Source organism: Meleagris gallopavo, chromosome 28 (assembly GCF_905368555.1).
Source record: "Meleagris gallopavo chromosome 28, MGAL_WU_HG_1.1, whole genome shotgun sequence".
Taxonomy (NCBI): Eukaryota; Metazoa; Chordata; class Aves; order Galliformes; family Phasianidae; genus Meleagris; species Meleagris gallopavo.
This window is the reverse complement of record NC_139431.1, coordinates 1,783,164-1,805,273: the sequence shown is the minus strand read 5'-3', so window position 1 is coordinate 1,805,273 and position 22,110 is coordinate 1,783,164. Positions and strand designations below refer to the sequence as shown.

The window sequence follows — 22,110 nt, the reverse complement described above, 5'->3', positions numbered from 1 at the left end:
GGACGGAGTCCGCGCCTGCTCCCTGCTGTGGAAGACCGCCCTGGAGGACCGCGCTGTTGGGCTGACCTCGCGTCCCGCTGTGCGCCATTTAACACCACAGTGCCTCGTTTTACCCCTCTCCCTGAACTGATGTGCCACCCAGAGCCGCTCCGAACTCTGCATGCGAACCCCCAACCCTCTGCGAATTCCCCCGCTCCTCCCCTGGTACAGCGTAGCGCTGCGTTCACTCGGCAACACGCTGATAGGAATGGCGTCAGCACTGCGCTTTCAGAGCCCGGATAGCTCAGTCGGTAGAGCATCAGACTTTTAATCTGAGGGTCCAGGGTTCAAGTCCCTGTTCGGGCGTATCGAATTTTTGCTTTTGTCCGCCAGATTTGGATTCTTTCCGATTTTTCTTCTCTTTTTTTCTTCCTTTTTTTTTTTTTTTTTTTTTTGCCTTTGCTGCTAAGGGGGCAGCCGAGACTCCAGCAGTAGACGTTGCCGCTCCTACCCCAATTTTTAAAAGTACTTTGAGGAGAGAAATGGCCAGGAGAACTTTTTGGAAGTTGTGGAATAGAAATAAAGAAATCTAAAAAAAATCAGAAAAGGAAACGAAAGGAAAAAGGAATGCACGAGAAAATTTGATACGCCCGAACAGGGACTTGAACCCTGGACCCTCAGATTAAAAGTCTGATGCTCTACCGACTGAGCTATCCGGGCTCTTGGAGAAACTCGCTCTGTGCATCCAGACGGCTCTACGCAGGGCACCGCTGTGTTCGTGCTTCTAATTTGCTGTGCACCATTCTGTTGCCTGCACCCCAAGCCCCTGCTGTCATTTTGCACCTCCATCTTGTCCTCACCGTTCTCGCCTTCTTGCATTCAGGGCAATAAATCAAAGCAGATTCCTGCTGCACTTTATTCCTTCTGCAGGCGCAGTGGTTCTGGGGGTGGATATGGGGCGATGCTCTGCGCTGCCCACGCAGCCCTTCACCTCTTCTGTAGCATAACCCAAAGGTGGGACAGAGTACTGCTGCTGTAGGAATGGCAGCCTTTGAGAAATCTATGCTGTTCCAAACGGAATCAGGCAAAGCTCTAAGATAAGAAGTGCAGGAAATGATCCGTTCCAGGACTGGGGATACTGGGGCACGTTTAGTTAGAGGGATTCCTCCAGCAGCCCTGTATGTGGCATGTCCTTGAGGTGGGTGACAATTGCCATCAGGGGGTGCGGTTTTGCAAAGTTTGATTTCCCCATTAGGGCCCAGCTTCGCTCACAAAGTGGCACGGCGAATCCCAACACAACCTCCCTTATCCTTGGGATTTCCTACTCCAGGCAACCTGATCTAGAAGAGGGATTGGCCCGACTGATCTTCAACCCTATGACTCCACGACTGAGATTTCCTAGGAAACAGAGCCTGTAGTCATCCTGTGCTACCACCAACCCCAATCCACACGCACTGACAGTGAGTGCCAATTACCGGCAAACCCAAACCACAGCTCCGATCGCGATGCTTCTCACACCAACCCACCATGTGTAGATGCTCCTGTGTGCTCTGATCCCTTTGCTGGGGACGCTGCGGGCCGCCCACCACCCACTCTCAGCCCCATCCATCGTGGCTTACGGGGTGCTCTCACCCCTCTCTGAGATGTGCACCCAATGGAGACGGTGCTTTTGGATTGGAAGGGGGGGGAGAAGAGCGCAGTGCGAGCCTCGCATCTCCTCCATCCGTCGGGCTGAACGCATCGCTGGGGCCGCCCCCGGCCCCGCTCCGTGCAATACTGCGGACCGCCGGGAGATGGCGCCGCTCCGCGCCGCGCTGCGCCCCTCCATTGTCCGCCGCCTCCGCCGCCGCCGCCGCCGCGCTCCCTCCGCCCGCAGCCGCCGCCGCCGCCGCGGCGCGGCCCCGCGCTGCCCGCCGGGTCCGCTCGGAGCAGGTAGGGCTGCGGTGCAGCGCTGGAACCGAAGGCACGCAAACGAGGGCGGTGGGATTTGGGGGTCGGCGGGAGGAGGCCGGTCCCGAGATTTTTAGCTGCTCGCTCCGGGTTTTTCAACGCTTCGCGGCGTTGATCCGCGCTGTTCGGTGCAGCGCTGCAGGGAGGCGGTTCGGCTCCTGGCAGCGCCCGAAGGACCGCGAGGTAAGAGGGGGGTGCAGCGGGGCTGGGGTCCCGTCCTTTAAGTGTGCCGTGCGGGGAGGAGTTGTGTGGGGTGCGTTGCAGAACAATGGAACGGTGCCCATCGGATTGCGAAGTTGCCAGGTGTGAGTGGTGGGGAGGAGGCAGCGCTGGGCTCCGTGTGCTCGGTCGTGATGTCAAAGTGTCCCCCCAAAGGATGGGGACGGGGATGGGGATGGGGACAGGCAGGGCTGGAGGGCAGGCTCAGCCCTTCCCACGGTGCAGCCATGGGCTCTGGGCAGCACACGGGGCTGGAGGTGCTTCTCAGGATGCCGGGCTTGCTGCAGCCTGGATGCTTTCTGCTCCCGGATCCTGAACTTGCAGATATGTTCATGTGTGTATTTAACAGTAAACTCCAGAGAAATGTGAGCTATTGCCCCTAAGCAAAGGAGATGTATTGACTTAACCGCAGCTATTCGTGTGTATATGCCAAGCACGAATGCAATTGTTCACAGGATCTGGGCTGGGGTGAACTAGCAGAAAAATCAATCTTTTCCTCCTAAATCGGGAGGGTAAGCATGGCGAGGAGTGCGATGGGGGTGAGAGAAACGGGCTGCTCAGATCTCAAAGCCCCCAACCAGGTGCAGCCCCACCTCATTTCAGCAGCACCACCCGAAATACGGGGCCTGAAATATGAAAGCCGGAGCTGCGGGAGCAAGGAGCCGCCTCTCCATCCTCGCGTGCTGCAGTGTGAGTGCACGCTGTGCGTTGCCTGGATGCACACCGCGATGTGCAGCCGCTGCCAGCACCCTGGGGGTGAGGCTGCAGCCACCGCCCCATCCCGAGCCAGGCGTTTCCGTGCGCTTTGGTGCTGGGGAGGAGCGGGGCGCGCCTGACCGGCATGCATGGCTGTGTCTTAATCCCATGAGATGTAAATCCGAGCGGTGCACGGAACCGGTTCCCATCACACGGCTGGATCTGCTGGCATCCCAATGGGGAGAGCCGGGAGGTGGCACAACCAAAGTGCTGTTTGTCCTCTGGATGGTGGGGAACCCTGTGGCTGCAGGAACTGAACGTGCAGCTCATGATCCCTTTGCAGAGCAGGGGCTGCTGCAGCTTCCAGCACCTCCCAGTGAGATGCTGGGCTGGTAGTGTGAGGGCAGTGAGGGTCACTGAGCCTGGAACTGCTGTGCTTTACACTGTGGGCTATGCAGGGTGGATATATGTATAAATATATGTAACAACCCCTGCTTGGAGGGAACTGAGGAAGCTGAAATTTGCATAGAAGCCGTGCACCCACACCACAAGCATCCCCTGCGGATGCTGAGCACAGACAGAACCCGGCCCTGGGTTTGGGTGCTGGGCACTGGAGGAGGGAGGACTGAGTGATTCAGAAACCCCAGCCCTGGGTGTGACACGGATGCACCTGGGGCTGGGGAGCAGAGGGCAGAAGTGGTGAGTGGCTCTGCAGAAACGTCCCAGCTGTGTCCCTTCCTGTGTCCCCTGTGCTTTTACTACCAGATGCTGGGCGAAGTTCAGCATTCCTGTGTGGGTGTGTGGCTGTCATACCTCACTGCAAGGCTGTGACGTCCCACTGCCGTCCCCTCTGCTGTCCCTGGGCATGGGCTGGATCCTGGGCAGGGCTCCCTCCTTCAGCCGCCCCAGGTCAGGGGTTTTCCCATCCTGAGCCTGACCCATCTTCCCCAGGCAGGATTTCCTCCCAGGAGTGGAAATGCGTAGCAAAATGCTTGAAGAGCATTTGGCATCGGAGCACTTCACATCCTGCCTCCTCCAGAGAGCTTGCACTGCGCCGGGCTCTGCTCTGCTATTAATAGGAGATGCATGGGCCTAAAGAGGAAGAAACTCCTCGTGCTGTAAGGCAACAGGTTGGGAGCAAATGGCGTTGTTTGTTTTCAGGGCGTTTGCTGGGCTCGGCGTGTGCAGAACTGTGTGCAGAGCTGCATGGGGAGAACATGGAGCTCCACGGGAAAACAATTGGAGCAACTGCAAAGCATCCGTTGGGATCAGTTTTAGGGAGAAATCAGGTCGGTTTTGCTGGTTATTGGTGTGTTTTGGTGGTGCTGAGTGTGGCTCCAGGAATGACGCGCTCGGGGTTTCGGTTTTAGGTGACCAGATTTTAGAGCAAGTTCCCTTTCTGGAACTGCAGCTCCAACCTGGGAATAAAATCCCACATTGCAGCTGTGTCAAAACAAAACCTGGGAGACCAAGCCAGCGAGCTTCCCTTGGTCACTGCTTTGCTGGGAGCTCCCACAGCTCCCACTTCCATTTTGGAGGGGAAGAGAATTGAGAGCGGAGTTAGTTTCAGTGCAGGAAGGGCTGGGAGCTGCGTGCTCTGGAGTGCTGGAGCCAGAGAGGGGCACAGCCCCATTTAGGAGCTGCGTGGGGCTGGTTTTGGACATGGGATCATCCTTGCTGCTGGAGCTCCTGGACATCCTGGAAGATTTGTCAGCTTGTAACATGCTGGGAACGTGGCCCTGGCCCCATGCAGTGGGAGCAGCACAGGATGGATGGACCTGCAGCCCCAGAGGTGAAGCTTGATGCTTTATCCTCCTCACTGCTGCTCCTCCCTCTGCCGGATTATAAATGGTCAGGGATTGTCTCCCCTTGATAGGCATAACCTCCATCCCCCAGCTCCCACACCCAGCAAAGTGCTCCTCCAGGGCTCGCTTTGCTTCCTCACCCTCAGCTGTTTGATGTCTTCCCAAATGCTTCAGCCATTTCGATCTGCTCCCCGTGCAGCTGCTTGTGAGGGGGAAGGGAGGGAGGGTGAGAGAGCAGTGGTCCACCCTGCACCTCCATCTCCTCGCCCTCCTCCCACCCTGATGCTCAGCTCTTTGCACGAGGACGTGGATTGTCCCTGGGGTACAGGGACAAGGGGAGCAATGCAGAGAGCTCGTGAGCTCCAGAGACCAAAAGCATCAGCCAGTGCTTGGGGGATGCAGGTATAAGGAGGTGGGGAACCCCTGGGCACAGCTGGGGGCTGCAGATGTTGGAGGTGTGGGATGGAGACAGCGCTTGTGTATCTCAGAACTGGAGGAAAGGCGGGTTTGGGGCACTCGGATGGGGAAATGTCCCTCTTCTCTGCTGCTGTGACAGCTCAAAGAGCTGCAGCTCCTGGCAGGAGCACGAGGGATGTGGTGTCTGCGTGTGGTTCCCCACAAGGCTGCAATCTCCTTGACTGCTTCAAAATATGTAGAAAATCCTGTTAAACCACCACAGGGCTGCGGGTTTCCCAGGACAAGTGCTTTCCCCTCCTGGGCTGCTCCACGTGCTGGAGGAGCTCAGCACTGCAAAGCTTTTCTCCGAAAGGTGGGACGCAGCCGAACGCTCTCCCGAGGCTGACGTGACCATGGCAAAAGCCAGGAAATTTAAAGTCAGAAAATTATCCCTATATGATGAGTAATGGTATTCTAAAGAGGAAGAAAAAAAAAATCTGCTTGTCTGCATCTCTGGAATTCAGTTCTGTCTCTGGAGTCCCCTGGCTGAGTCCTCATCCGCAGCTCTCAGCCCTATGTAATTTTTTCTCTAATAACTGCAGGGTGGAGGAGGCATTCAGTGGGAACGGCCCCATGGCAAACCCCAGTGTGGAGCAGCTGTTTGGGGCTCCTTCGTGTGGCTTTGCATGGCCGTGGTCCTGCTGCCCTAGGATGGGGATCACTGCTTTGGGGCTGCTTTGCCTGCTGTGGGTGCTTCTCTTGGAGATGAGGATGGATTTGCAGCTTTGTCAGCCACAAACGAAAAATTGAAAAGGAAAAAAAAAAAAAAAAAAAGTTTATTTTATCGCTTTGGGGTTTCAAGCAGATTTGCTTTGTTCAGCTTCCAGCTGCCCAGCGCTGCCAGCTTTTGGGATTTCTGGTTTTCCTGGCTGCCAACAGGGCCAAAGTGCTGGGGAAAGGGAACACCTCCAGTCTGACTCCCTACAATTTAGACAGCTCAACAAAGCTTATTTCAGCGAGGTGTGCAGCCAGCTTCATGCTGGGGCTCACGCTGAGGGTCGAGTCCCTGCTGTCTTGGGGAAGAAACGTGTTTGCAGCAGGCAAAGCCTGGGCTGGGCTCATTAGCAGCCATCTGGTCCCTTTAAGGCCAAGTGGCTCAGGGCTCTGGGGGCAGTTTGGATGTCCTGGGCTGCCGTGCAGACCTCATGTCTGTCCCTCACTGAGTCTCATGAGCCCTGGATGGAGCAAGAAAACACCCAGCTGGCTCTCAGCTCCGGAGATGCCAAGTGCTGAGCGTCTCCAGGGGTTTTGGGCTCACTCCACTTCTCTGTTTAACATCCACTTCGCGATTTATTTTGCTGGGCAGGGAAGAGGAGGTAATCCTTCCTTGAAGGGTGATTCCTGGCCAGGAGGAGCAGCCATCTCTGGGTTCTCTGCTCTGCGGTCGTTGCGGTTTTGATATCGTGGTCAGGGCCAGAAAGGTGGTTTCAAGTCGGGCTTTTCCGTCTCTCTGCATGCAGCTGAGTTCTGCAAAATCGCTGGGTTTGGAGGCTGTGCAATGCTGGGGGCCCTGGGGATGTATCAGCATCCCTGCTAATGCACAGCAGACGGCTCTGAGCACCTCCCTGGGGCTGGTGGGCTTCGATGGGGATGTGGGGGGGGCTCAGATGAACTCGCTGGGTTTGTTTGGGAGGGTTGGGCCGTGTTTCTTGTTCCCTGAAGCCTCTTGGGTAGGTGGGCACAGAGGGAATAGCAGTGGGAGTGGCAGCTGTTTGGGGCTACGCGTGGGTCCCTGGGGGTTTGGGGTGGGCAGAAAGCAGTGTGTGCTGGGCAGAGCCCTCAAGGCAGGCTGGGGGGGTTCTGCCTCACTGCCCGTGCGTGATGCCAACCAAATAAGTACCCAGTGGGAGGCAAGGCAGGAGTTGCAGACACCCCTTCCTTCCTCCTTCGCTCTTCTCTCGCCGCTCTTCCCTTCTGTTCCCGACGTTTTTGCTGATGGAGGCCATGTTTTTCCCAACACAGCGATGCTCCCATGGCTACCAGGGAGCTCAAAGCCGTGCGGTGAGCTTGTAGGGCCCCGTGCAGCTGCAAAGCCCGTGTGGGCAGCAGGGTTACGTGTTGAGTCAGCCCCAGACGTCGGCCCCGCTGCCTTCCCCACTCGCTGTCTTATTTTGTCCGTCTTATTTTGTCTTCGGGGAAACCCAGCAACAGCCCCACAGCTGTGGGGCCGAGCAGCCCTTCCCCACCTGCCTGGGGGCTGCCAAATCTTCACTTAAGCCACCACACTTCCGAGCTCCTGACGCTTCCTTTCTGTGTTTGCAGGGAGGGAGGGCCGTACCTCCAGCCCTCAGCGTCCATCCACGATGGGCTCCTCCGTTCCAAACTGACCCCTGGGTGCACGCCCATGGCCGCGGCTCTCTCTGCTCTCTCGTTAGGTCCTTAACGAGCTCTCCAAGCCCTTCACCCTTGCCTTTCCCCTCCGCCCAGGTGGCCGGCGGTGCAGCATGCCTTCCTCCTGAGCCCTGAGCACGGTTAGGAAGCGATCCCAGAGCGATGTCTGCCACGCGTGGCAATGGAGAGCACTGGAAGTCCCTGGAGTCGGTGGGCATCAGCCGCAAGGAGCTGGCGCTGGCCGAGGCCCTGCAGATGGAATACGACGCGCTGTCGCGACTGCGGCAGGACAAGGAGGAGAGCCGGGCCAAGCAGCGCGCCGAGCCGCCCCTCATCTCCTGGGATGAGCCCGAAAACACCCATGGGTGCACCGGGATCAAAGCCACGCGTGGTCTGTCCGGCTCCGACCCTGCGCTCTGCAATAATGCAGCGCCCGAGGGGCTGACCCCAGCCCTCCCCACGCCCCCGCCACAGCCCAACGCTGCACCCACCGGCACAGAGGGTCCGGGCTGGCTGAAGACCCCGCTGGCCGGGGACTACCTCTACATCTTCGATGGCTCTGAAGGTGATTTTCTCGGGGAGCCCCTAAATGGCACTTCACCTCTTGACAGCAATGGAGGATCCCCCAAAAAGCTCTCCCCGCCGCCGCTGCCTCCCCGGAATTCCGTGCGGAGCCACCCCGAAGGCAGCCGGCGCCTGGGGAAGGGATCCCCGCCGTCCTCCAAAGGACCCCAGCCCAGGGACGTCAACGTGTTCTCAGCCCATGAGCAGCCCCGCGGCAAGCTGCTCGCCCGCCGCATCTCCGAGGAGGATCCCTACGGCCTGGCTGACTACGAGGGCATCAACGATGCCATCACCTGCCTCAACCTAAAGTCCACCTACGAGTCCCAGGTGCTGCGGGAAGCTGCCCGCAGCTGGAAAGAGGGCAGGAGCATCTTTGAGAAGGAATCGAGTGGTAAACCGGTGGCACGGAGCAAAACCATGCCCCCCCAGGTCCCCCCGCGGACCTACGTCTCCCGATTTGGCAACAGGAAGAATGTGGCACCCAACAAGAACCGCAGGATCTCTGCTGACCCGGTAAGGGGCTGTTCTCTCCCCACAGATGGCAACAGGGTGAGTTACGGTTGTGTCCCATCTCCTCGCCTCACTCCCAGCCCTGCTGTGCCCCCAGGAGCCTGGGGAGCGAATGCCGGGGGGCTGCAGTGGACTCGTTCCCCCCAAACTCAGCTCCCCCCGGGTCCCTGCTCTGTGGTGGGTGAGCGGTGCAGCTGGTGGGGGCCATGTAAGTCACCCTCAGCTTCCTCGCTGCCAGAAACCAATTATAAAAGGGCATTAAAATTGTCTTTAGTGGCTGCTGTGTTCTCTGCCTTTCTCTGCCTCCCGTTAGCTGCTGGCTGGGTTAATTGCTCTGACAGCGGGGCCATTGTTTGCTGCAGAAGAGCGATGGAGGCTTGGGGACCCCCATGAGCGGGGGGAGCCTGGCTCTGCTGAAGCCCCCAGTGTCCCAGGGTTGGTCCCTTGGCATCCTGGAGTCCCTCTGCATGACTGGGCAGGATGAAGCTCCTGAGCTAAACAGAAGCAATGTGGGATGAGGGAGGCATGAAGCACCCGAGTGTTGCTGATGGGTTCATGCTCTACCCACAGGTCCCACCCAGGCCACGCTCCTTAGCCAATGGCTATGAGCTCTTTGAGGTGTCGGAGGAGAGGGACGAAGAGGTGGCTGCTTTCTGCCATATGCTGGATGTGTGAGTACCGTGGACTTGCATGAGCCATCCCTTGCTGCACTCCAAGCCCTTGCTTGGGGCTGCCAGGCTCTGTGAGATCTCCCCAAACGGAGGCATTTGGAGGGGGAAATAGAAAGCCACCCCTCAGCCTGCTCTTTGCCTGCAGGCTGCGGTCCAGCTCCAGCCCCCAGGACTATTCCCTGACCGGCTTCGTGTGGAGTGCAGTCAGCCTCAGCCCTGAGCATCTGGGGCACGGCATCAGCCTGAAGGTGACAGTGCTGTGTGACAGCCTGCGGGAGCCCCTCACCTTCACCTGCGACTGTAAGTGGGCTGCAAAGTGGGGAGAGCCCCCCAGCAATGCCAAGGGGGGAGTTGGAGGGGTTCCGGGGCAGTGCCAGCTTGGGGATGCTCACCTCTCTGCTCCCTGTCCCCATAGGCTCCTCCACTGTGGATCTGCTCATCTACCAGACGCTGTGCTACACGCACGACGAGCTGCACACCGTTGATGTTGAGGATTTTGTGCTCAAGCTCTGTGGCTTGGAGGAATTCTTGCAAAAGTGAGTGGTGGAGAGGGGAAAGCAGCCAGCACCGTGCGTCTCTTGTCGGCTCATGCGGGTGGATGGCCAGGGTCAATCCCTGCCTCCTGAGCCACTGCAGTGCTCTTGCCAAAATCAGCGTGTTGGGAGCATCCTTTCCCAGGCAGGATACAAGTCAGATGTGCCTCACGAGACTGCAGCCTGGGGAAGGGCCTGAAGACCGTGGAGCTGCCAAAAAAGCTTTTTGGGAGAGCATTAATAACGGTCTTGACACTCCCTTAGCTTGTTTTTTGAATACAGGATGGGGTGGGAACACCATTTCCAAGTGAGGTGGCAGAGATTTGGGGCGCCTCGGAAACATCCTGCAATGCAAAGCAGAGAGAAAGGGGATAGTTTTCCTTTTCCTGCTAAAGCTGGGACCATGCAGAGCCTTTTGCACGCCCCCCCCCAACTTGCTGCTCCCCCCAGCCCTGCTTTCGCTGCAGGAAAGCTGCAGTTCTGGGTCTGATGGCTGGGGAAAGCTCCATCCAGAGTGAGGTGCAGCATGGAGGCAGCAGCAGCCATGCACTCATGGGCACACGCAGTGCTTCCCAGGACTGCCTGCAGCAATCAGCTCCAGCTCTTCTTGGACAGCAGCCCCACAGCCTGGCCCTGCTGCTTCAAATCATGGGAGCTTTGCCATGGAGTCCAGGAGCTGCACTTTTAGGCCCTAAGGGGGCAGCTGGGAATTGTTCAGCACGGGATAGCTTGCACAGCACTGGCACAGAGGATGCAGAGCCCATCATATGTATGTACATATGTGCTTTTGTGCATGGGTGTGCATGCACACGTGTGTGTCTGTGTGCATTTGTGTGCATGGATGCAGCAGGGTTGCTTGCACACAGCAGTTGCATTGTCCCTCAGTACTCACAGCATTTCAGTTGTTGGGTTTTTCCCTTCTGTAAATGCTGTCGTTGTCAGCAAGATGTTCTCTGTTTTCTCTAATGAGGCTTAACTAGAAGCAGTTGCTGCTGGAAAAATGGGACTTGCACCAAACAAAAGGACGGTGCTTTGCCATCTTTTTACAGCCTGCACTTTAAGGAGGAAGGCAGGGCTTTCGAGAATGGATGCTGCTCAGGCAGAAAGGTGGGGCTGTGAGTCTATCCTGGGCTCTGCGGGAGGATTTCTGGGTGATTTAAAATGAATCCTCTCATTTCTACCTAATTTCTCCATTTGGAAAGTAGTTGCAGCTGCGTTGTCCTCCCTGGTATCCCAGGCATCCTGGGCTGGGAGCAGTACAGCCCGTCCCCAGTGAGCAGCTCCTGTATCTCCCACAGCCCTCAAAGGACCTTTGAGAAAGCCCTGGGAAATAAAGCCCTTTTATTGTCGGCCCTTTCTTTCCACATCTTCCCCCAGCAGACGAGATGCTGGAAGTGCCAAAACCCTCCGTGCAGAGCCAGTTGGGCACTCGAGCTCTCCAAACCAGCCCGAGCTGCTGGTGCTTTCTGCCAACTTACATTTGTAAGGTGCAGGAGAAAGGCAGGGCCGGGCTGAGCATCCCAGGGGATGTTTGCATCCCGAGGCGGGGTGCTCAGGATGCTGGCCCTGTGTGATAAGGGCACATTTCTGCCCAAGCCAGGCTTCCTGCTGTGCCTCCTCCCCATCCTCCTGCAGCAGGGCAGGGCCCAGCGACGATGGCCACACAGTGATTGGGGCTCCGTGTCCCCATCCCCTGCAGCCCCACCACCCCCCTGCATCCTGCCATTGCGACTCCATCCTGCCATTGAGCCTGCAGATGTGCTGCCCGCCCTGCGGCACTCTGCCCAGTGGTGACAGCAAGGGCTGAATTGGTTCATTCTACTCTGAAGCTGGCAAAGAAAGCAGGGCTGTACAGCAAGCTCCACGGACCTTAATGTGGGGCTTTCCCATTCTGCAGAAGCCCACGGTGCCAGGCTTTCAGCCAGCCTCCTCCATGCCTGCTCCCAGCAGGGCTGGCCACAGCTTTATGGAGGGCACAGAGGAAGGAGGAAAAACAATAGTATATTCTTAAGGCTTTCCTAGCACAGCAACTCAGTGAAATGTTTTGCAGGCAAAGGAAGCGCAGCCAAACCCTGGCCGTGCTCAGCCACCGGGTGTTAGCATAGGGTTGGATTTAGGGGATTTTCCCCCAGCCTGTTCCTAAGCAGGTGAAGAGGGGCCATGCAGTGACCCTGTTGTCTGTGTCCCCACAGCAAGCACGCGTTAGGGAGCCATGAATACATCCAGCACTGCAGGAAATTTGACATCGACATCCGCCTGCAGCTGATGAGGAGGAAGGCGGTGCGCAGCGACCTGGCCCGGACGGTGGGTGCCAGCACAGGGATCACCCTGAATGCCTGCACAGGGATCCTGCTCTGATCCTGCATCCCCACTGCCCCCAGGGATGCTTTGCTGGGTTAGGGGTTAGCTAATGCCAGGTTGCAGCTCCCAGCCCCATATCAGCCTGCTGAAGGGGGTGAGAAGAGGGGCAGGAGGGATGGCACAGCACATGGCACAGCCTCTCTCCTCCTCCAGGCCAGCGATGACCAGAGCCCCTCCACCCTCAACCACTACATCCACCTCCAGGAGAGGCCTATCAAGCAGACCATCAGCAGGTAATGGGGGACAGGGCAAGCACAGTCCCATGTGTCCACCCTCCTCACAGGGCTGAGCTCTGCACTCTGTCCCCTAGGCAGGCCCTGAGTCTCCTCTTCGACACCTTCCACAACGAGGTGGATACATTCCTGGCAGCTGAGGTGAGTGCTTTTGAGGGTGCAGCCTCTTCTCCTCGGGGATCCATCCCTATTGAGCATCGCTCAGTGCTCCTGCACAGATCCACCCCATCCCACCCCGTCCCTGTGCCCAGGGGGCTGCCGCACACCCAAGAGGACAGCACCGCCACAAAAGAGTGGGTTCCCATTTTTCTCTGGACCCCAGCAGCATTTACTGTGGACTTTTTCCACTTGTGATGGCTCTAAGGGTACTTCAGGGAAGGGAAAGGCTGGGAAATGAGAGGAAACTGAGGCACAGGCTGATGCACTCACGGTGTATGGTGTGTAGCAAGCTGAGGAGCTGCTATAAAGACTGATGGCAACGTTTATTCCTCTCCTTGGTATTCAGTTATGCACAGGAGGGTGCAGATGTTGCTCCCTGCCCCGTGCCCTATTGCTGCAGACTCCCCAAAAGACCTGGGCTCTGCTTTACCCTGGCTCTGGGCTCTGCTCAGCCTCCCTCTTCCCCACAGGGAGACTTCCCACTGAAGGCAGAGAGGGTGATCCAGTCGGTCATGGCCATCTGCAACGCCCTGGCTGCCGTTGAGTCACAGGAAATCACAACAGCCCTCAACCAGATGCCCCCCTGCCCCTCCCGCATGCAGCCCAAAATCCAGAAGGTAAGGGCTGAGGAGACCAGGGGTGGTTGCAGAGGGAAAGCCCTGTTTGCAGGTTGATCCCATTCACTCCTTTCCTTTACACCACGTGGAAAATTCCTCAATAGCTGGGAGCAGGCAGCAGTGAAGGGCTGGGACCTTGGTGCTCACCCCGGCTGCTTACGTAAAGCTGCTGGCTTGGAGAGCTGCTCCCAGCCACAGTGATGCACGGGGCTCATGCTGATATTGCTCTTGTGGTTTCTTTTCTTTTTTCCTCTGCAGGATCCAAATGTTCTGGCCAAGAGGGAAAATCGAGGTATTTCAATTCTCCTCCTCCCCTTCTGGACTGAAGTTCTTAGTGCTTTTAATCTTCAAACCCCTCCTCCTCAATTATTAAAGCCGAAAATGGGTTTGAAACCCTTCTTAAGAAAAGAGGGTTTCAGGAGGCCGTGCCTATTGTTCCTCCCCAGCAGCTCAGCAAAGTGGGAGCCTGCAATTCCTCCTCATGCCCCAGAGCAGAGCCCTGCCCAGGGTCCCCTCCAGCATCCCAGCCCCATTTTAGGGCCTCCCTATGGGACGTAGCAGGACTGCAGGTCTGGGGCAGCTCCGTGTCACTCCTCTCCTTTCTCCCCTGCAGAGAGGATCGTGGAGAGCCTGACGGCTGCCATCCTGGACCTGGTGGGGCTTTACTGCAGCACCTTCAATGCTGACTTCCAGACAGCTGTGCAATGGAGCCGGGAGCACGGCGTGGTGCAGGAGGCTCGCCTGCTCTCCTGCCCACTCTCCTTCACCGTTTACGCCACGCACCGCATCCCCATCACCTGGGCTGCCAGGTAGGACGGCCACGTGGACCTTGCTCAACCTCTACCTGCATGTCCTGGGGCTCAGATCCATTAGTTCCATCTCTAGGCTGCTAAATATTCAGCGTAAATACTAGCCCACCCCAAGGTTCCTTAAGGGCAGAATTATGAGCCACGTTCGATGTGCAGTGAGCGATGCTTGCACGGCGCAGGCGGATGGCACGGGCTCTGTGCTGCTCTCCCTCTCCAACCACACAAATCCCCAAGGCTCCAGCATCCCTCCCAGGCTCCCGGTGATGTGACAGATGGCCCCGATGCCCGTGCCCGCTCTCAGCCCCACGCAGGGGAGACGATGGCAGTCCAGGAGCCCACCGCGGGGAGGGCGTGTGAGGCAGCAGCGTCGGCTGCAGCCGCCCCGCCGGGGACCCCTCGCCTTTGTCCTGTCTTTAATGTATTCCCCCTGGTGACTGGCTCTGAACAAAGGCGGTAGCCTGGGAAATGCCGACATCCCCTGACCTCCAGAGCCCCGCAGCCCTTCCCGGATTGTCGCTCGGCACCTGCCACATGGCAGGGCCCCCCCGGCAGCCCCCCGTGTGACGGTATGCACGATGCCATATGGTGATGGGGATGGGAAGGACAGGGGCTGCTGGCTCTGTATCCACCCCCCTTGTGCAAAGCTGGGGAAGGCGAGCCACTTGTGGAGGGGCTTCATTAGAGTGTGGCCGGCCATGGGAACAGATCCGAGCCTCCTTGCCTCCCCCCTTCTCAACCCCATTGCTGTGAGGTTTCCCCTTTGGCTAGGTGAACCCCAAGCACCCTCAGAGCTGTGGCTGCTCCCCCCACTCACGTTTCTTTTGCTCCCCTTGCAGCTATGAAGATTTCTACCTCTCTTGCTCCATCACGCACGGTGGTAAGGAGCTGTGCAGCCCCTTGCACACCAGAAAGGCCCACGTCTACAAGTACCTTTTCCACCTCATCATATGGGACCAGCAGTAAGGCAGCACCCTGGCCGTGGGGTGGGCATGGGTACCCGGTGCCGTCCCCAGCCGTACTATCTCCTCCAGCAGTTCCTCTCTGTGCCTCTCCCCAGCTTTCGGGTTATGGAAGCTCTTATGTCATCCCCAGGAATAGCACTTGCCCCTGGCGCCAGTCTCCCACCTCCTATTTGCACTCGGGAAAGGGGATCTGCTCCCAGAATAGCCCTGAGAGCAGGCAGGGAGGCTGTGCCGAGCCCTCGCCATGCCTGGCATTTGCAAAGAGGTGGGGATGGGAATGGGATAATTTTAGAAGGTGCCTGTGCCCCTGAAGGACGTGCGCCCAGTGGCAGTCATTCCCTCTGCCCATCTCTCCCGTCCCTTGCCCACTCTGTGGGCAGGATGCCCTGAGCTCCTTGAGGACCCCCACACTGACAGGGAGAAGCTGGGACGAGGTCAGTATGCAGTGTCCCCCCATCACCTACCCAGGACAAAGCAAGGGTGTGGGAGCAGCCAGCTCTCCAACATGGGGGGGGGGTGATGCCCATGACGTAAGGGTGCACGTGGCACCCCCGGTGCCAGCAGCAAAGGCATTTGCTGAGCTCTGTTGGCATTCCGAGGTGGGGGGCCGGGGCTGACCCGTGCCGTGGGGCTCTGACTGCTCTCTTGCAGGATCTGCTTCCCCGTCCAGGTGAACCGACTGCCACGGGAGACGCTGCTCAGTGTCACGCTCTTCGCCGTGCCCGTCCCCCCCCTGGGGAGCTCCTCTGACACCAACAGGCAGCGGCGGGTCCCTGAGGCCCTGGGCTGGGTCACCACTCCGCTCTTCAACTTCAGGCAGTGCGTAGGGTGTCCAACCACCACGGGCACCCCAGGGTGGGCTGTGAGGGTCCCCCAGGGTTCAGTGCTGGGATGCAGCGGTGCCACCCTAACCCCGGGGGAGCAGCCCCTCCAAACAGCCTCCCCTTTCTCCTCCAGGGTCCTGACCTGCGGGAGAAAGCTTTTGGGCTTGTGGCCGGCGACCCAGGACAACTCCAGAGCCAGATCGAGTGCCCCCAACTTCAACCAACCCGACAGCGTCATCCTGCAGGTGGGTCCCAGCAGTGGGACACCGGAGGTGTGCTGAGCCCCCGCTCACTCACCCACCCTTTGTCCCAGATCGATTTCCCCACCTCTGCTTTCGACGTGAAGTTCGTGAGCCCGCTGGCGGCCGAGGTGAGCCCCAAGTACGAATTTGGCAGCCTGGGTGAGGAGGACCAGCGCAGGCTGCGGGAGGCGATGCAGAAGAAATCGCTCTATTGGTGAGCAATGGAGGGAATCGGCATCATCCTTCCTCGGGGGGGGGTCTCAGCTGAGCTCTCCCCAGCATTGGCTGGCATGCACAGGGGGCATCTCGGGGCCTGATCCTGCCTCCAGCAGCTGGTCTGGGGAAGCAGCTGGGGCTGGAGGATGAGTTTGGGGTTTAGCAGAGCTGTGCTGCTCAGTGCTGCTGAGCCGGCCGGCGTCTGCCGATGCTATAAACAGGGAGGATCGGGTGTCAGCAGCCGTGCCTGGATCCACAGAGCACGGCAGCAGTGGTGGATGTGTCCCCACTGACAGCCACCCCGCCAGGACCCAGCGACAGCACTAATTTTGCCTGCAAAACATCTGGGTGCAAAGCCAGGCAAGCTGGTGTGGGGTCCCTGCGGCAGCTCGGTCACCTCTGTGATGGGTGTCCCTGGGACCAGGGGAGCACCCAGCATCACGCAGCATGGCACAGCCCCATCCACTGGCTCTCTTAAGGTTGTGGAGGGTTTTATCCATGCACACTGGGGTCGGAGCGGTGCCCTGCGCCCAGTCTTTGCCATCCCCACTTGCTTGCTGCTGCAGGTTGACAGATGCAGACCGCAAACGGCTGTGGGAGAAGCGCTACTACTGCCATGCAGCACCCGGCTCGCTGCCCATGCTGCTGGCCAGTGCACCCAGCTGGGAGTGGGCCTGCCTGCCTGACATCTACGCCCTGCTGAGCCAGTGGACCTACATGAGCCACCAGGATGCCCTGGGGCTCCTTCATGCCACGTAAGTCTCTGTTGCATGGACATGGATGGGGCAGCGTGTGCTGCAGGTTGTGGGCTTCCGTACCAACTTGGTGGAGCATCCAACCCCAATGATGCCATGTCCTTGGCGGGGGATGAGTGGGCAGGGCCGTCCCATGGGGTAATGCTATCCCTGTGACAACTACCCTATGTAGGTTCCCGGACCAAGAGGTGAGGAGGACGGCCGTGCAGTGGATCGACTCCATCTCTGACACGGAGCTGCTGGACTACCTGCCCCAGCTGGTCCAGGTGTGTGCTGGGATGGGGGTGCTGCACGGGATGTGTTCTGAGACAGGGATGCAATGTGATACGCGTACTGGGATGGGGGTGCTGCATGGGACACATACCAGGATTGGGATGCAGCAGTGGATGTGTGCTGGGTCGGTGATGTGTAATGGATTACATGCCAGGGTAGGGGTGCAGCACTGGGCACATGCTTGGACTAGAACACAGCTTGGGGCATGTGCTGGTCCTGCTGCATCCCAGAACTGTCCTCTCTTCCCCTAATCCAGGCCTTGAAGTATGAGTGCTACCTGGACAGCCCACTGGTGCGCTTCCTCATGAAGCGAGCAATCTGTGACCTGAAAATCACCCACTATTTCTTCTGGTGAGTCTGAGGGGACCAAGAGCAGGCTGGGTGGCTCCAGGACATGTCTGACTCCACAATGCTTGTGCTGCGAGCAGGCTGCTGAAGGATGGCCTGAAAGATTCCCAGTTCAGCATCCGCTACCAGTACCTGTTGGCAGCTCTGCTGTGCTGCTGCGGGAAGGGGCTGCGGGAGGAGTTTGACCGGCAGTGCCTGCTGGTCAACACATTGGCCAGGCTGGCCCAACAAGTGCGGGATGCTGCTCCGTCCGCACGCCAGGTGGGTGTTGGGATCTGTGGGGTCTCACAGGGTCCAGGCAGGTCTCAGCCACCCAACGTCCCTCCCCACAGGGCATCCTGCGTGAGGGGCTGGAGGAGGTGAAGCAGTTTTTCAAGGCTAATGGGTCGTGCCGGCTGCCGCTCAGCCCCAGCCTGCTGGTGAAGGGGATAGTGCCCCGGGTGAGTGCTGGGGTTGGGGTATCATCAGCCACCCGGAGCCACCTATCCCTGATGAGCTGCCTTTTCTTTCCCCGGTGCCAGGACTGCTCCTATTTCAACTCCAACGCCGTCCCACTGAAGCTCTCCTTCCAGAACGTCGATCCCCTCGGAGAAAATATCCGGGTCATCTTTAAGGTGAGTTCATCCTCCCGTGCCCAAATCACAGCACAGCATCTCCATTCCCAATGGGATGCTCTTCCCTTGGTATCCTTGGTCTGATGGCTCCCTACGGGCTTGCAGTGCGGCGATGATCTGCGGCAGGACATGCTGACACTGCAGATGATCCGGATCATGAACAAAATCTGGGTGCAGGAGGGGCTGGACATGCGCATGGTCATCTTCCGCTGCTTCTCCACAGGCCGTGGACGAGGTAACCCAGCATCAGGGCATCAGTCACCAAGCTGTGATGCTCTCAGATTGGCAACAGCATGGGAGGCCCTGGGGGTTTGTGGAAAGAAGCCACCATGGGTTGCTGTGAGCCACTGTTGGGTTCGATCCCTCCAGACTGTCTGTAGGAGGATGACACTGTAGACGGTCACATCAGGGTTAGTGATGAAGGGTGCTGGGATCTTGGTGCTCCCCGGGTGGGAAGGACAGGTCTCACCTCGCTGTCTCGGCTGCCAGGCATGGTGGAGATGATCCCCAACGCCGAGACCCTACGCAAAATCCAGGTGGAGCACGGTGTGACGGGCTCCTTTAAGGACAGACCACTGGCTGACTGGCTGCAGAAACACAACCCGGAGGAGGATGAATATGAGAAGGTGAGGAGCAGCCTGGCAGGGTCCCTGCTCTGCGTGTCCACCTCTCCAGGGATGATATACATCTCATGGGGGAGCAGCATAGATGAGCTGCTCCGCATTTCCCTCTCTCTCCATCCTTTCCAGGCTGTGGAGAACTTCATCTACTCCTGCGCTGGCTGCTGTGTGGCCACCTATGTGCTGGGGATCTGTGACCGGCACAACGACAACATCATGCTCAAGACCACCGGCCACATGTTTCACATCGATTTTGGCAGGTTCCTGGGCCACGCTCAGATGTTTGGCAACATCAAGAGGTGAGGAATGCCTCTGATTTCACCTTCCTGCTCACTGCAATTGCCCACATGGAGTTGCGATTCCTTAACACTGGGGTTCCTCCTGATTTTATGGGTGAAGTTCCTCCCCTCGTGCCTCTGTGCTCACTCTATACCCCCAACGCAGGGACCGGGCACCGTTTGTCTTCACCTCAGACATGGCATACGTCATCAATGGTGGGGACAAGCCCTCTAGCCGCTTCCACGACTTCGTCGATCTGTGCTGCCAGGCTTATAACCTGATCCGCAAGCACACCCATCTCTTCCTCAACCTGCTGGGGCTGGTGAGCATCTGGGGACACTCAGAAGGGCCACGGGGTGGCTGGGGGATGCGTCCTCATCTCACCACCCACCCTCACCTCGCTGCCCAGATGCTGTCCTGTGGCATCCCTGAACTTTCCGACCTGGAGGACCTCAAATATGTCTACGATGCACTAAGGCCACAGGACACTGACGCTGATGCCACCACCTACTTCACCAGGTATAGGATGTGGGTTGGTGACCCCCAGGAGAGAGGCATGGTCACCAGCCACTTCTCAGCCAAGTGCCTCCATGCTAACATGTGGCCTCGTTGCAGGTTGATTGAGTCCAGCCTGGGCAGTGTGGCCACCAAACTCAACTTCTTCATCCACAACCTGGCACAGATGAAGTTCACAGGCTCTGATGCCCGCCCAACCCTCTCCTTTGCCCCCCGCACACACACCATCAAGACGTCCGGCCGGATCTGCGATGTCTTCCTCTGCCGCCATGAGAGGGTCTTCAACCCCAGCAAGGGCTATGTGAGTTGGGATGGCTGAGGACAGCCTGAGGAGATGGGCAGAGGAACAACTCGCTCTGTCCTGGGGCGTTCTTTATCCCTGAATCCCTGACACAGCTGGGTATGGGGCATCCTGTTGCCTCCATCCTGTATCACAGCCCCATCTCCCTGCAGACCTACGTGGTGAAGGTGAAACGGGAGAGCCCGAGCGAGGTGACCTTTGTGCAGCGCACCTTTGAGGAGTTCCAGGAGTTGCACAACAAGCTGCGCCTGCTCTTCCCCTCCTCGCTGCTGCCCAGGTACCCCCAGACCTGGCACCGGGGCTTCCAATGCCCTGCAGGGTCACTGAGTGTCTGTGCCCTTTGACAGCTTCCCCAGTAGGTTCATTATTGGCCGGTCACGAGGAGAGGCAGTGGCTGAGAGGAGGAAAGAAGAACTCAATGGCTACATCTGGCATCTCATCCACGCTGCCCCCGAGGTGGCCGAGGTGCGGGGCTGGAGGACCCCAGGAGGGTGGGCTGGGGGTGTTGGTGAAGATAACTTGGGTGGCAATGGGACAAACGTGGCATGTGAAGCACTGGTAACAGCCCTTCCTTGCCTTGCAGTGTGACCTCATCTATACCTTTTTCCACCCGCTGCCCAGGGATGAGAAGGCAGCTGGCACCAACCCGGCCCCAAAGCCAGCAGGTAGGTGGGCTGGGGTGAACCCCATATCCCATCCATGGCCCTACCATGTCCCTCCTGCTCCCCTCCCTTGTCCTTCCTCCTCCTCTCCAGACACCACATGGGCTCGTCCCCTGGGGAAGGTCGGCGGGGAGGTGAAGCTCTCCATCTCCTACAAGAACAACAAGCTCTTCATCATGGTGATGCACATCCGGGGGCTGGTAGGTGCGCAATGTCCTGGCGACGATGGGGATAGGATCCAGCCCCACTGCCAGGCTCACAGGGTGCCCCATGCTCTGTTCTGCAGCAGCCCCTCCAGGATGGCAACGACCCTGACCCCTATGTCAAGACCTACCTGCTGCCTGATCCCCAGAAAACCACTAAGAGGAAAACCAAAGTGGCCCGGAAAACCTGCAACCCTACCTACAACGAAATGGTATGGGGATGGTGATGGGGATTAGAATGGGGATGGCAATGGCAACGGGGGTGATGATGTTTGAGGGTGGTGATGGGGGGTGGTGATGAAGATGGAGATGGTGACGATGGGGGGACAGCTGGAGTCTGTGGTTGAGGTTCTGCCCCACTCTGTCCCCACAGCTGGTCTACGATGGGGTGCCTCGGGGCGACCTGCAGCAACGGGAGCTGCGGCTGAGCGTGCTGAGCGAGGAAGGCTTTTGGGAGAACATTCTCCTTGGGGAGGTCGGCATCCGCCTGCGGGACCTCGATTTGGCACAGGAGAAGATGGGGTGGTTCGCCCTTGGATCCCGTGGCCACGGCACGCTCTGAGCTCCAGGAATGGGCACCGATGACAGGATGTGCCCAGAGGGAGCTGCCGTTAGACGTCTTCTTTTTTAAGTTTACCTTGTGTCAAGGGAGCAATGCTGGGGGGGTTGGGTGGGAAGGAGTGTCAGGGTGCGTCGGGGGGGGTTATTTCTTCCTTTGGGATATCTGTATTTTAATTTTTTTAATGACAACGTGTAGCACGCGGCCAGGCGCCGGGGCGGTGGCATCGCCAAGGTTGGTTTCGGGACATCTGTTCCCCACTTTGATGCCGTCGAGGCCGTTCCCAGCGCAGGGGATTTGCTCCCAAAGGAGAGCAGCATGGCAGGAGCCCATCCCGAAATGGGAGACCCCCGCCAACACCCCCTGGGGAGCACGGCCACCTCCTTTCCCCCCGCCTGGCCCTGTGCTGGGGTGCAGGCTTGGTGCCTGTGGTGCTTTGTTTACAGCGAGAGCTCCGTAAACGGACGAAATGTTTCTCAGGATCGAGAATAATGAACTTAAACTTTATATTAAAAGTTTTAAAGACTGTATCGAGCGGGAGAGGGCCTGGGGGAGGTGGCATGGGGCACCCCCCAGCAGCGGGACCCTCCTGGCTGTAGCACGGCAGAGTGAAAATAAAGCGATGAAGTGCACGGGGCAGCGTGGGACCTCGTGTGACCCTCCAGGGCAGCAGTGGGATGGGGACAGGAATAGGGATGGAAACGGGAGCAGGACCTGGGGAGGAGCGTCGGGCTCGTCTGTGTAATAGGACAAGGGAGGAACGGCTTTAAATTAAGGAGGGGACGTCCAGTTGAGATGTGCATGATTTAGTGGTTGGCAACTCTGCCCGCGACAGGGGGTTGG

The 22,110-nt window shown here is 58.4% G+C and overlaps 1 protein-coding gene, 1 long non-coding RNA gene and 2 other non-coding genes across 5 annotated transcripts; 2 read left to right on the top strand and 2 right to left on the bottom strand.

Moving 5' to 3' along the window:
- Nucleotides 1–272: 272 nt before the first annotated feature.
- TRNAK-UUU (transfer RNA lysine (anticodon UUU)) lies at nt 273–345 on the top strand. Its single transcript has one exon. It is a non-coding gene; the product is annotated as a tRNA-Lys (tRNA).
- Nucleotides 346–626: 281 nt separating this feature from the next.
- On the bottom strand, nt 627–699 carry TRNAK-UUU (transfer RNA lysine (anticodon UUU)). The gene has a single exon. It is a non-coding gene; the product is annotated as a tRNA-Lys (tRNA).
- A 6,848-nt stretch (nt 700–7,547) lies between these two features.
- LOC146542622 (uncharacterized) lies at nt 7,548–14,977 on the bottom strand. The gene is made up of 3 exons (XR_014879953.1): nt 14,824–14,977; nt 9,574–10,058; nt 7,548–7,685 (listed from the first exon to the last, which is right to left on the bottom strand). It is a non-coding gene; the product is annotated as an uncharacterized LOC146542622 (long non-coding RNA).
- PIK3C2B (phosphatidylinositol-4-phosphate 3-kinase catalytic subunit type 2 beta) lies at nt 7,599–21,899 on the top strand. 2 transcript variants are annotated; one of them, XR_014879952.1, is made up of 32 exons: nt 7,599–8,513; nt 9,081–9,181; nt 9,327–9,481; nt 9,597–9,717; nt 11,907–12,018; nt 12,229–12,308; nt 12,386–12,449; nt 12,938–13,084; nt 13,343–13,376; nt 13,698–13,893; nt 14,730–14,852; nt 15,507–15,674; nt 15,813–15,924; nt 15,993–16,135; nt 16,704–16,892; nt 17,065–17,158; nt 17,422–17,516; nt 17,594–17,774; nt 17,846–17,953; nt 18,035–18,127; nt 18,233–18,362; nt 18,617–18,753; nt 18,877–19,046; nt 19,192–19,348; nt 19,436–19,545; nt 19,642–19,843; nt 19,996–20,120; nt 20,191–20,308; nt 20,427–20,508; nt 20,599–20,709; nt 20,792–20,920; nt 21,082–21,230. XR_014879952.1 is itself a non-coding variant. In XM_010724225.4 (32 exons), the coding sequence occupies exons 1-32, from the start codon at nt 7,599–7,601 to the stop codon at nt 21,268–21,270; spliced, it is 4,887 nt and encodes a 1,628-aa protein (XP_010722527.2). In that variant the 3' UTR covers nt 21,271–21,899. The 2 variants fall into 2 exon arrangements, 1 of the variants encoding a protein (XP_010722527.2); XM_010724225.4 differs by having other exon boundaries at nt 20,599–20,705; nt 21,082–21,899.
- Nucleotides 21,900–22,110: the final 211 nt, after the last annotated feature.

What these genes read in the sequence shown, in the direction of transcription:
- PIK3C2B (XM_010724225.4), top strand. Translation starts at nt 7,599, where the DNA reads ATGTCTGCCACGCGTGGCAATGGAGAGCACTGGAAGTCCCTGGAGTCG. An exon ending in CCCATCACCTGGGCTGCCAG is followed by an intron (nt 13,894 to 14,729) that starts GTAGGACGGCCA and finishes CTCCCCTTGCAG; the next exon opens with CTATGAAGATTTCTACCTCT. An exon ending in CAGAAGAAATCGCTCTATTG is followed by an intron (nt 16,136 to 16,703) that starts GTGAGCAATGGA and finishes TTGCTGCTGCAG; the next exon opens with GTTGACAGATGCAGACCGCA.